Genomic DNA, 14352 nt, shown 5'->3' on the forward strand with positions numbered 1-14352 from the left:
GTCCCTGATAATTATAGAGGAATCAGTGTACTAAGTTGTTTTGGAAAACTTTTTACAAGTGTGATAAATAAAAGATTGCATGCATTTCTGGATGACAATTCTGTGATCGGCAACGAATAAGCTGGATTCCGAAAAGGCCACTCTACTGTAGACCACATTTTTGCACTACATTGTCTTATTGATATATTTTTACAACAAAAGAAAAAGTTATATTGTGCTTTCATTGATCTGCGTAAGGCTTTTGACTCTGTGCAACGCAGTCTCCTGTGGCAGAAGCTGATGTAACGGAATATTAATGGTAAGGTATTTAATGTAGTTAAGGACATGTATGATAAGGCAAAATTGTGCGTGAAGGTGAATAGTGTATTCTCCGAGGCGTTCACCTCAAACATCGGGCTTCTTCAGGGCGAAAATTTATCACCGATTCTTTTCTCACTATTTTTAAACGACCTGAAGCAGTTTTTGATTGAATAGGCATATGATGTCAGCCTAGAGTTGCCCCTGAAAAGAGCCCAAGAAATAGATGTTGAACGCATTAATGACTATATGTATTTGTTCCTGTTAATATAAGCTGATGATACTGCTATACTCGCCGAAACACCTGGAGAAATGCAAAAAGCCCTGGATGGACTAGATCATTATTGTAAAAACTGGGGACTAAGCATAAATATTGAAAAGACAAAAATAGTTGTTTTTTCGCGGGGGAAAATACGGAATATCCCAAATTTTGTCTTGAATGGAGTACCTGTCCAAGTAGTTTGGGACTATGTGTACTTAGGTGTACTATTTAATTATAATAACAAATTTCATAATGCCATGAAACGTCAATGTTTGATTGGTAACCGTGCAATGTTCTCGTTAATTCGAAAATGTAGAAAACTAAATTTACCAATTGATGTGCAATTGGATCTTTTTGAGAAGTGTGTACATCCAATTTTGCTGTATGGTTGTGAGGTGTGGGGATATGATTCATTAGACATATTGTCAAGGTTTCAATTGCGATTTAAAAAAAATGCTCCTTGATGTATATAAAACTACACCCACTTGTATGGTTTACGGAGAGCTTGGTCGTTACCCAATTAGAATTGAGGTACAATGTCAGTTACTGGTTTATTGGTATAAACTGACGAAAGAAATGAACGATGATGCGAATAAGATGTCTTGTTTAATGTTAAAACTACATTTGAAGTTGTACTATGTACAAAACGTTAAATTGCCCTGGTTGTCGCATGTCAATACTATGTTAAATAAGTTGGGTCTATCATATTTATGGACAACTCAGAGTCTTGCCGTCTCAGGTTTTAAAAACGTTGTAAAACAAAGGCTAAGAGATCAATTCCTGCAGGAATGGAACACTGACGTGAATGCCAACAGCTTGTGTTTTAATTACAGATTATATAAAAAGGATTTTTGTCTGGAAAGGTATTTGCTTTGGTTGCCTAGGAAATTCCTAGTTAAATTAGCAAAATTTAGAACAAGCGATCATAAGGTGCCAATACATCAGCACAGATTTCTTAATGCTCATAGAAATGAAAGATTGTGTGATATGTGCGATAAAAATGAATTAGGTGATGAGTTTCACTATTTGTTCATTTGTACCGACGAAAGTATAGTGTCTGAAACAAGAAAATTAATTAGTCCTTATTACCGATCTCACCCAAATTGTTTAAAATATGAACAGTTAATGAATTGTAAATCTAAGATAAAACTAATGAAGCTAGCAAGATTTGTAGCCCATGTTATGATTTTAGTATGTTAGCGTTACATATAGTTTCTTTATTGGTATGTATATGTATGTAATACATGCTTTTGTTTTGTTTTGTGTTTTTACAAAAGATGCATGGCATAATGGTATTGCCAATTTATTTCGGCTGTATATTATCGTTGTCCGCTTAATGTATACATATTATCTGTCTGATTTTTTACCTGATTTTGTTAAACCTATTTTTCTTTTCTTTTTGTTTGTATGTATGGAAGTGTAAGTAGCTCAGTTGGTAGAGCACTGGACTTGTGATCGGAAGGTCGCAGGTTCGAATTCGGGCCGGGACGGACACGGGTCAACTTTATGTGCAGACCCAGAGACGGAAGCCATGTCCCACCCCCGTGTCATCACAATGGCACGTAAAAGACCTTGGTCATTCTGCCATAAGTGCAGGTGGCTGAATACACCTAAACACGCAGACACCTGGGTAGCGCGACTCCGTTGCTGCTAGCTTTCCACTGGGAGGAAGCGACCCGAATTTCCCAGCGATGGGACAATAAAGTAATGAAAATGAAATATATTGCCAATTTATTTTGGTTGTATAGTATTGTTGTATTTGTCCGCTCAATTTGTATACATATATTAACTGTCTGATTTGTTACCTTTTTTTGTAAAAGTTATATCTTTGTTTCAAAGCCCTCTGGGCCCAAAACAATAAAATACTTGACTTGACTTGACTTGACTCTCTCTCTCTCTCTCTCTCTCTCTCTCTCTCTCTCTCTCTCTCTCTCTCTCTCTCTCTCTCTCTCTCTCTCTCTCTCTTTCCCTGAAAGGGGGGTGGGGGCCCGGGCCCCCTTCGCCACCCCCCCCTAAATCCGCCACTGCATCAGTACACACACAAACATCAAGCCGTACCGTCACACTATGATACACTCACACACACACACACACACACACACACACACACACACACACACACACCGTGGGACACACACAATGACACACACGAACACACGACACACACGAACACACACACACACACAGTACACACACACACATACACACACACACACTGTGACACATTCACTCTCACACACTGAGACACACACACACACACACGCACGCACACACACACACACACTGACACACTGACACACATACATACACATACTTACATACACTGACGGGCACACAAACATTGACACAGCAAACAAACAAGAAAAGAAAAAAAGACTCGGAGATAGAGAGAGAAGAAAGTAATGATTATGCCTATTTGAAACTCGATACAGCAGTGTACGGTTGAAGCATACTTGTGTGACCATTGAAACGTAATAAACACATCTTATGCCACCACTTCTTTACACTCAAAGCCTACATAAACACAGCTGCACCTATACGCACATAACTTGACTCAAGATCAGGTGGCATCGTTTTCTATGGGGAAATTGCTGGGAAAGCTGTGTAACATTGCGGCCTGTGTAGAATTCGGCGTTATAGGCAAACACTGGGACATCATGCATGAACGGCTCAAATAAAATGTTAAGAAAGAAGACACGTCTGGAGTTCTTTGCCGTTTTCGAGAGAGAGAGAGAGAGAGAGAGAGAGAGAGAGAGAGAGAGAGAGAGAGAGAGAGAATTGAAATGAATTGAGAAAGAGCGAGCGAGAGAGAGAGAGAGAGAGAGAGAGAATTGAAATGAATTGAATTAAACTTTATTTTTCGAGGGTGACAGAATAAGCAATGCAAACATGCTTTTTTTTCATCCGGCCCTCGCCCATACACAAACACATGCACAGAGACAGAGAGAGACAGACACAGAGACAGAGAGTCTGTACGCGCGCGTGTGTGTGTGTGTGTGTGTGTGTGTATATATATATACGCGCGTATACAAACAGACAGACAGACAGAAAGAGAAGAGACGTGAAGACAAATGTTTGTTTTAGAGGGTTACGGCAAGAGCTTATACAGCAGACAGCACACCCTTGCGTGTTTACAAAGGTGTTCCCTTGAGTTGTATTATGTATACATACATCCGCGTACAAGGAAGGCGGTGTATTGTCGTCGCTTCGGACGAGGAGACGCATAAATTGCTCGCTTCGTACATTGTCACAGGTGAAACAGTTTCTTAGCAGCTTTTCGACAAGCTGTCTGTTTGACAGGTAAGAACAGCGAGATTCTTTTTATTTCTGACTTTTCTTTCGCAGGTACGGCATTTTTGGTGTTTTTTTATATTACAATTTGTTGGCAGAACGGAATCTCTGTCTTTATGTCTGTGTCTGTCACCCAAGTTCTCTGTCTCGAGCTCCTTCTCTATCTATTTCTCTGTGTCTCTCTGTCTTTGTCTCTCTCTCTCTCTCTCTTTCTCTCTCTCTCTCTCTCTCTCTCTCTCTCTCTCTCTCTCTCTCTCTCTCTCTCTCTCTTGATGAAATTTTATATATTGAATGTTTTTTGTTTATCTCCTTCTGCTTATTTATGCTTTGCCTTTTACATGTATGGCCTTTGTGTGTGTGTGTGCGTGTGTGTGTGTTTCTGTGTGTGTGTGTGTGTGTGTGTTTCTGTGTGTGTGTGTGTGAGTGTGTGTTTCTGTGTGTGTGTGTGTGTGTGTGTTTCTGTGTGTGTGTGTGTGTGTTTCTGTGTGTGGGCATGTGTGTTTCTGTGTGTGTGTGTGTGTGTTTCTGTGTGTGTGTTTGCGTGCGAGCGCGTGTATGTGTGTGTGTGTGTGTGTGCGTGTGAGATCATGTCTACTTCCATAACTGTTTCAGATGTGTATATTTGCATAGTTTTGCACACTCGTTCATGCTGAACAGGATGGGGGCAGCCCTGAGTTTTCGGTAAACAAAGGCACTGGTCTTGGTGCACGGTGGCCTGAATGTGCGCTCCCCAGTGCATGTCTTTCGTGAGCTCCACACCAAGGTACCTGGCCTTGTCCACCTTCTGCAGTGTTTCCCCATGAAGAGTGTAGTTGGTGCAGAATGGTTTTCTCTTGCGGGTGACCGAAAGTACGTGGCATTTTGAGGCGTTGAAAGACATCTTCCTTCCACAGTTCTAGTTTGTCCAGATCTTCTTGGAGAACGTGAGAATCCGCCTGTGATGAAATGCGCCGATATAGTATGGTGTCCTCGGCAAAGAGACGGACTGTTGACTTGATGTTGTTGCTGATGTCGTTGATGTAAACGAGGAACAGGGTTGGTCCAAGGACAGAACCCTGGGGAACACCCGAGGTCACTTGGCCAACTGTAGAAGTTTGTCCCTCGACGACAACTTGCTGGGTCCTCCTGGAGAGGAACTCCTCAATCCAGCGGAGGGTCTGACCACGGACTCCATAGAAACGCAGCTTGAGGAGGAGTCACCGGTGCGGCACCTTGTCGAAAGCCTTAGCGAAGTCTCGCAAGATGGTATCCGGTTGACCTCCCTCGTCAAGCGCAGTCTCCACGTCGTCCACTGTCTGAGGACCAGCTGGGTCTCACAAGATCTTCTTTCGCGAAAGCCGTGTTGGGCGTCCACAAGGATGTTGTTTGCGTCCAGATAAGGCTGTCAGCGCATTGCGGATGATGTGCTCGCAGAGTTTGCCACACACTGAAGTCAGGGAGATGGGTCGATAGTTTGCAGGGGAGCTCCGATCTCCTTTTTTGAAGGCTGGTTGGACTATCGCGTGGCGCCAAATCTCAGGTTGTGATAGACATCCCGAAAAGGCTCGCAAGGGCTGGGGCGATCTCCTGCGCCACTATGACAAGCAGGCGGCAGTGAATATTGTCAGGCCCAGCTGCCTTGCGGGGGTTTAGGTTTTTCAGCAGCTTTAACACGCCAGCTGTCGACACCTCCATGTCAGGCATGGTGGGGTGGGGGCTCTCGCCAAGATCCGGGATGCTGGTTTCGTCTTCCTCAGTAAAGACTGAGAAGAATTGCTCGTTTAATATGTTGGCCTTCACTGAGGGATCGCTGTACGTCAGTCCCTCTCTTTTGAGCGGAGCCACCCCTGTCGCGTCACATTTCTTACTCTTGATGTAAGTCCACATCTTCTTCAGGTTGCCCTCTTTTGAGATCAGGTCAGCGACGTAGGTGGAATGTGCTGACCTGTACGCCTGCCTGTTTTTGTTGTTGTTGCAGGGTCTTGAAACGATCACAGTCTGCTCTCCTCTGGGACCTTTTCGCTCTCTTCCTGGCACGATTCTTTCTTCTGGAGAGGCGTTTGATGGTTTGGTTAACCCAGGGTTGGTGGTGCTTGGTTGAGCAGACTTTGGTGGGTACATGGTCTTTGAGCGCCTTCACAAGGGCGCTGTGAATTTTGTCCCATGTTTCTTGGGCTGATGTTTAATTTGTCCTGGCCGACACGCAGCAGGTCTTGTGTGAAGGACTCTATGTCTCTCTTCATTGCTTGGGTGACGGCCTTGCCCCACAGGTGGGAGGAGCGGGGGACTGGTTTGACCTTGACTGGCTTAATGGTTCTGTCAACCATGACAATGTCATGGTCACTCAGTCCCGGGATTGTGCCGATCTTGCTGATGAGGCTGGGCCTATTTGTAAAGAAGTAGTCCAGCACTGCTTGGCCTCTTGTTGGTTCAAGATTTGCTTGGAATAGGCCGGCATCCTGGCATTTGGTGAGGTATGCCTGGTTTGTTGCCTTGGGGTACTGGTTACCTTTGATGCAGCCAGTCTTCCAGTCGATGTCCGGCAGGTTCAGGTCACCTCCAAGCCAGGCGACATCGTGTTTGGAACGGCATGCACGGTCCAGTACCCCCGTCATTGCAGCTGTATACTCTTCATCAGTGGCTGAAGGCGGGCGGTATAATGATCCCACCATCAAGTTCCCGTTGTCTGTCTTGATGGATATTAAGACAGCTTCAGCGGTGGGATGAGAAGGAACCTGGTGAGTGATGAGGGTCTTTTTGCTTGAAACAAGAACTCCTCCATGAGCGTCCTGACGGCCGTGGCGGTATACATCGTAGGTCTGAGGCATGATCTCACTGTTGGTGATGTCGGGTCTAAGCCAGGTCTCAGATCCTAGGATGATGTCAGGGTCAGTGCTTTCCAGCAGATTCCAAAGCCCCTGTGTGTGTGTGTGTGTATGAGTGTGTGTGTGTGTGTGTGTGTGTGTGTGTGTGTACACGGTGTGTGCACGGTGTGTGTGTGTGTCACAGTGTGTGTGTGTGTGTGTGTGTGTGTGTGTGTGTGTGTGTGTGTGTGTGTGTGTGTGTGTGTGTGTGTGTGTGCGTATATGTCTGAGTGTATGTGTGTGTGTTTGTGTGTGTGTTTGTATGTGTGTGGGTATGCTTTTGTTATCAAGCATATGTTATCTACTGTAATTGTTTCATGCATTTAATGACTGCTTCAGATGTGTATATTTGCATACATTTGCATGTGTGTGTGCGCCTGGTGTGTTTGTGCCTGCGCACACACGTGTGTGTATGTGTGTGTGTGTGTGTGTGTGTCTGTGTCTGTGTGTGTGTGTGTGTGTGTGTGTGTGCGTCTGTTTGTGTGTGTGTGCGTGTCTGTTCGTGTGTGTGTGTGTGTGTGTGTGCGTGTCTGTGTGTGTGTGTCTGTGTGAGTGTGTGTGTGTCTGTGTCTGTATGGAAAGCCGTTTGGCTCATTACCTATACACGTGTAAGAAGGGCTTTACATTGGGCACTCTTTCTTTTAGGCATCCGCGTCTTCTGTTCCACTAATGTCTTCAAGATTCTGAAGCAAAGTTATGAAGACGAGTATGAAGTATCATAAGAATGATTCATCACACATTTAGTATCCAAAGTAGTACTTATATGTTAATTTGGTGTATTTTTTATGAGAATTACACTTTTAAAATATCGTCAGTCCCGTAATGGTAGAGTGTTCATGTATCTATTACACCCCGGTGTAACACGAAATTTTTACTCCACGAAAAATATACTCATGAGTAAAAATTTCGTACGAAATTCTTACTCCGAGTACACCTTTTGTACGAGAAAAGAACTCCCCAAGGCACGAAAAAATTACTCCCTCAACGACATTTTTTACTCCCCATTTGTTTTTACTTCCAGTAAAAATCTTGTACGCGAAAATGGGATGCGGGCGAATGGATAATGCCAATATGTGATCTCGCGCAAACGAATGTCACGCTACCCTCCCTCCACCCCTTCCACCACCAAGACTAACAGTGAACAAGGGAGTAACAATTTCGTACACCTGGCATGGGAAGTTAAATTGCTCGTGTTAGAGTGAAGTAATTTGTTCGTTATTTATTCGTCAGGGGAGTAACGTTTGTGTACTAAATGTTTACTCGGAACTCACCTGTCGTGGGGAGTAGTTTTCTCGTGTAATGGGGAGTACTTTTTTCGTGAAGGGAGTAACATTTTCGTACAAAATTTTCACTCCGGAGTAAAAATCTCGTGGGCGTAATTTTCTCGTGTTAGATTCTAAACAAAAAACATACAGTATTTCAGCATGTGACCGCAATAACAAGACGTTGTTGTTGTTGTTTTTGTTGTTGTTGGTGGTGGTGGTGGTGGTGGTGGTGGTGGTGGGGGGTGGGTGTTTATGTATTGACATTTTACAGGGAAAAAATATGATGAAAGCTCGTATCTCAGAGAAAACTCACATGATTTGATAAAAGTATTGCGTAATTATCGTAAATCAGGCTAAAAAGGTGTCGTACGTCCATACACAACTTTTATTGTTACAAGATACTGTAACAACACAGGCCCAATGTAGGAGCTGTGGGTTGTCCCAATCAGATAGACACCTGTACAAATAGGTCATCGTAGAGTGACTACTACAGCAAAACAGATTGAGAAGTTGCATGATGATGCTGAATTAAATGGCTCTTCATGCTTAAAACACCAATTATATCTATTTCGATGGTTTCTCAGATTTGTATCCACAAACTCAACATTTATGAAATAAACTTGACTAAATGTTAAAAAAAAAGTATCACAAAGTTGGAGGAACATGTCAAAGATAAACATTGTATACACTTGTAAACCAGTTTTGGTTCAAATCTGGGGAGTAGTTTTGAAATTAGACTGACATCCATGAACTACTATGTTTCGATTCATCGCTTTGCTTATTTTACATTTAATAATTTTTATTAAGTCAATTTAAAAGCAAAGGTTTTGGGGATCAAGTGCTATTTTTCAACAGATGCACACCACATTTTAACACAAAAAGTTCTGTTTCCAGAATGTTGTGGTCAAATGACTTGAAGAGAAAAACGGTGTATTTTCATGGCTCTCAGCCAAAAGAGGTATCCATGAAAAGACGTCCATAAAATCAATTTTTTTTTCGAAGAAGTACATATATCTGCAAACTATCTCTTTAAATCAGTTTTAAACAGTACAGGTATCACACCATGGACCGCAAACCTCCAACCAAGACCAACAACTCCACGACCTCTGTGGAAATGGAGGCCGACGAACGCATTCCACGTTCGCGCACCACGTGCAAAACGCTGGCGAAGGAGAACGCTGTGCTCCTTCTGACCCTGCTCGGCGTGGTGCTTGGCTTCGCCATTGGCTTTGGGGTACGGGAGCTCCACCCTTCCGATGATGCCATCATGTGGATAGGTTTGTATGCTTGTGCGTGTGTGTGTGTGTGTGTGTGTGTGTGTGTGTGTGTGTGTATGTGTGTGTGTGTGTGTGTGTGTGTGTGTGTGTGTGTGTGTGTGTGTGTGTGTGATGATTTTATTGATGGATATTTGTTTCTGTTAGAAATAAATAACATAAGACTAAGCAATGGAGGTTGGTAGTGTTAGGCGTTGGACTGTAGTGAAGTATGTCTGTCTGTCGGAATGTCGGTTTCTTTTTGTGTGTTGGTCTATTTATAAAATCAAAGTTGTGCTGATTGAAACTGTTGCTGTCAGCTCTCGTTCATCCCGTGGTAACAGATCGAGATAGGCAGTTTGCAATTTATAACTAAAAAAAAGATGGGCACAAACCAAATATGTTTTTTGCGTTTTTCTCAAAACAGTAAAAAAATGACATAGGCAATTATCTTATGAGCGTGACAAAACACTATGGCTCCAAACACTATTAGACTTCCGTGGTGTAGCGGTAAGCACACTTGTTTCAAGGGACAGTGGAACCTCTGTTTTACGACAATCCATCATACGACTCCTAAAATACCTCATTTTGTCTTGTGGTCAAGGTACCAGTGCATGTTTGTTTTTACATTTAGTCAAGTTTTGACTAAATGTTTTAACGTAGAGGGGGAATCGAGACGAGGGTCGTGGTGTATGTGTGTGTGTGTGTGTGTGTGTGTGTGTGTGTGTGTGTGTGTATGTGTGTGTGTGTGTGTGTGTGTGTGTGTGTGTCTGTCTGTCTGTCTGTCTGTCTGTGCGTATGTGTGTGTAGAGCGATTCAGACTAAACTACTGGACCGATCTTTATAAAATTTTACATGAGAGTTCCTGGGAATGATATCCCCGGAATTATTTTTTCTTTTTTTCGATAAATGTCTTTGATGACGTCATATCCGGCTTTTTGTAAAAATTGAGGCGGCACTGTCTCACCCTCATTTTTCAATCATATTGATTGAAATTTTGGCCAAGCAATCTTCGACGAAGGCCGGACTTCGGTATTGCATTTCAGCTTGGTGGCTTAAAAATTAATTTATGACTTTGGTCATTAACAATCTGAAAATTGTAAAAAAAAAATTTGTTTTTATAAAACGATCCAAATTTACGTTCATCTTATTCTTCATTATTTCCTGATTCCAAAAACATCTAGATATGTTATATTTGGATTAAAAACAAGCTCTGAAAATTAAAAATATAAAAATTATGATCAAAATTAAATTGTCGAAATCAATTCAAAAACACTTTCATCTAATTCCTTGTTGGTTCCTGATTCCAAAAACATATAGATATGATATGTTTGGATTAAAACCACGCCCAGAAAGTTAAAACGAAGAGAGGTACAGTAAAGCGTGCTATGAAGCACAGCGCAACCGCTACCGCACCAAACAGGCTCGTCACTTTCACTGCCTTTTGCACAAGCGGCGGACTACGTTCAGTTTCATTCTGTGAGTTCCACAGCTTGACTAAATGTAGTAATTTCGCCTTACGCGACTTGTTTCTTTCTTTAGTGTCCAATTGCTCATTGAAAACTTCATGTATAGTATTTTTTCTCAATCTTCATAGCGAGAAAAGTGGCCACGGGGATAGGAGTGACAGCAATATCAAACACTGACACAAATCCCAAGTGGTGGGTTCGAATCCCAACCCAGTCAGTGTGTGTGTGTGTGTGTGTGTGTGTGTGTGTGTGTGTGTGTGTGTGTGTGTGTGTGTGTGTGTGTGTATGTGTGTGTATGTGTGTGTATGTGTGTGTGTGTGTGTGTGTATGTGTGTGAGTGAGTGTGTGTGTATGTTTGTGAGTGAGTGTGTGTGTGTGTGTCTGTGTGTGTGTGTGTCTGTGTGTGTGTCTGTGTGTGTGTGTGTGTGTGAGTGTGAGTGTGTGTGAGTGTGTGTGAGTGTGCGTGTGTGTGTGTGTGTGTGTGTGTGGTCACTGCTGTGCAGAGCTCACTCTTCAGCTGGGCTGGCCTGGCAGCGTGAGATTGCCTGGCAGTAGGCCCGCTATAAATAAAAACTTGCTCCACTGCTGTCTGCTAGTGCTGGCTGCTACAGCCAGAAAGTAGGGTAGTGTGTATTTTGACTAAGCACACACAACTGACACGATCAAATAGACTCGGGCAACCCATGGCATAATACAGTCTAGGCGCAGTCACAGCACGCGCCAAAAGGAGGTGTGGCTTAGCTGGCCGTTTGTGCAGTAACCATGTCGGTATCAATTAAGCTCCACCGCCGCTTCGGTCCCAGTGTGTTATTTTGACCTGCCATGCTGCAGGTCAAGAACTTTCCCATCGTCGGTAGTAGACTATCAAGTTTCCAAACGCTGACAACTCCGAAGACTCTGGAGAGAATTTCTCTATGTACGGGCTGAAGAGGTTTGATGTACAGATTTCCCTGTGTCACTGCTCAAACCAGGCCCGTTTTTCTCAATCTTCATAGCGAGAAAAGTGGCCACTAAATGTTTTAACGTAGAGGGGGGAATCGAGACGAGGGTCGTGGTGTGTGTGTGTGTGTGTGTGTGTGTGTGTGTGTGTGTGTGTGTGTGTGTGTGTGTGTGTGTGTGTGTGTCTGTGTCTGTGTGTGTGTAGAGCGATTCAGACTAAACTACTGGACCGATCTTTATGAAATTTGACATCAGAGTTCCTGAGTATGATATCCCCAGACCTATTTTTCATTTTTTTGATAAATGTCTTTGATGACGTCATATCCGGCTTTTCGTGAAAGTTGAGGCGGCACTGTCACGCTCTCATTTTTCAACCAAATTGGTTGAAATTTTGGTCAAGTAATCTTCGACAAAGCCCGAACTTCGGTATTGCATTTCAGCTTGGTGGCTTAAAAATTAATTAATGACTTTGGTCATTAAAAATCTGAAAATTGTAAAAAAAAATTTTTTTATAAAACGATCCAAATTTACGTTTATCTTATTCTCCATCATTGTCTGATTCCCAAAACATATAAATATGTTATATTTGGATTAAAAACAAGCTATGAAAATTAAAAATATAAAAATTATTATCAAAATTAAATTTCCGAAATCAATTTAAAAACACTTTCATCTTATTCCCTGTCGGTTGCTGATTCCAAAAACATATAGATAGGATATGTTTGGATTAAAAACACGCTCAGAAAGTTAAAACGAAGAGAGGTACAGAAAAGCGTGCTATCCTTCTCAGCGCAAAGTAACCGCTCTTCGTCATATCCGGCTTTTCGTAAAAGTTGAGGCGGCACTGTCACGCTCTCATTTTTAAACCAAATTGGTTGAAATTTTGGTCAAGTAATCTTCGACGACGCCCGGACTTTGGTATTGCATTTCAGCTTGGAGGCTTACAAATTAATTGATGAGTTTGCTCATTAAAGTTGTCATTAAAATCGATTTTTCGCAAACAGATTTAAAATTGATTGCATCGTATTCTTCATGACATTCTGAATCTAAAAATACATACATATGTCATGTTTACTCTTAAAATGTGATCACAATTAACGAAAATAGATTAATTAGTCTTACGATTAAAATTTAAGAAATCGATCCAAAAATGATTTCATCTTATTTTTTATCGTTTCCTGATTCCAAAAACATATAGATATGATAGGTTGTATTCAAAACAAGCTCAGAAAGTTAACAAGAATACAGAAAAGCGCGCTTTCCTGCTTAGCACAATACACTACCGCGCTATTCTGGCGTGAGCATATCACTGCGTTTTGCACGTGGGAGGTGAGCGGTTGAAAACGACGTTAAACACCAAATAAAGAAAGAAAGATTTACACCCAGTGTGTAAGAAAAACATTGAATACATTGACCTTTTTCACGACAGACAGATAACTACAGCCTTTACTTGTATATAGATTGATGTTTTTCCTTTTTATTTTCCTTTTAAAATTGATAAATATTTTTAAACCCTTCTCGGAACAGCTTTCGCAATTCATGTCCACCCACAGGCGCCGGACTATTCTGAATAACAGCGACTGCTCAAAGACCAACAGCAGACAATGATGAACTCGAACTGCCTGGAATCTGTGTTGCCTGTATCATTGCAACTCGCCTTCATGATCACATTTCTGTATTTGTCATGTAAATTCTTACAACCCCGGATAGAAAAACAAAAACAAAAACAGAAAATGACGTCACACCTTAAAAAAAACCCATGGCTTTAATTTAAATGTAGCAGCATTAACACTAAATGTTTGTTATAATGCAGTAAAACTATTACATATCTGATTATTCTTGTTCACCTATTTCGTCTCTTCTACCCACGAAAGTCAAGTCAAGTGCGCGTATTGTATGTGCCTCTTGTTTTATGGACTGGGCAAAGGATCTGCGTCTTCGGCTCTCAGAGTCAAGTTTCCATAGCCATAGGCCGAGCAAGTGTTTAATTAACTGTATCGAGCACACGCATATCGTGCATTCCGAACGCGTGTACTGGAGTGACTGACAGGAGCTCAAGTTCTCCCTCCCTTAAAAATAAGGGAGTCTGCCGCGATCGCGCCTGAACTGTAATAGGGATTACATTCAGCTTTAAAATGATACCAAGCATGAAAAGGTCGAGAGTAGATGCAAAGAGTGTGTGGTGTATCAAAGAGACAGAATACAAACAGAGCATTCCTGTCCGAGCACAATCTCTTCCAATCTCCACTACACACACCCCAATTACTCAAGCTGTCCACTTCCCACAAGCAATGTTAGTAATGCAGTGTGAAGTACAGCATGCCATCATTGGATTGGATTGGATTGGATTGGATTGGATAAGATTTACAGTCCAGTGAGGTTACCCTCATGGAAATTCGGGCTGCTTTCTCCCCGGGGAAAGCGAGCTGCCATACATACGGCGCTACCCATATTTTTTTTTCCTGCATGCGTGTATTCATGTTTCCTGAGACTTAATGCCGTGTGAGATGGAATTTTTTTACTTTATTCCAAGTCCCACGGGTATTTGATGGACATTTTTATCTATCCCTATACAATTTTGCCAGGAAAGACCCTTTTGTCAATCGTGGGATCTTTAACGTGCACACCCCAATGTAGTGTACACGAAGGGACCTCGGTTTTTCGTCTCATCCGAAAGACTAGCACTTGAACCCACCACCTAGGTTAGGAAAGGGGGGAGAAAATTGCGGCCTG

The 14352-nt window shown here is 42.3% G+C and overlaps 1 protein-coding gene across 2 annotated transcripts in view; it reads left to right on the forward strand.

Annotated features, from left to right (window-relative positions):
• The first annotated feature begins 3585 nt into the window (after positions 1-3585).
• LOC138983648 (excitatory amino acid transporter-like) overlaps positions 3586-14352 on the forward strand; it is a 33648-nt gene continuing 22881 nt past the window's right edge. The window contains exons 1-2 of one of the 2 annotated variants that reach the window (XM_070356928.1): positions 3586-3859; positions 9007-9235. In XM_070356928.1, the coding sequence (XP_070213029.1) occupies positions 9022-9235 (214 nt within the window). In that variant the 5' untranslated portion in view covers positions 3586-3859; positions 9007-9021. The remainder of the gene's footprint in view (positions 3860-9006; positions 9236-14352) is intronic. The other variant, XM_070356927.1, reaches the window with a different exon arrangement.

Source organism: Littorina saxatilis, linkage group LG13 (genome assembly GCF_037325665.1).
Source record: "Littorina saxatilis isolate snail1 linkage group LG13, US_GU_Lsax_2.0, whole genome shotgun sequence".
NCBI lineage: Eukaryota > Metazoa > Mollusca > Gastropoda > Littorinimorpha > Littorinidae > Littorina > Littorina saxatilis.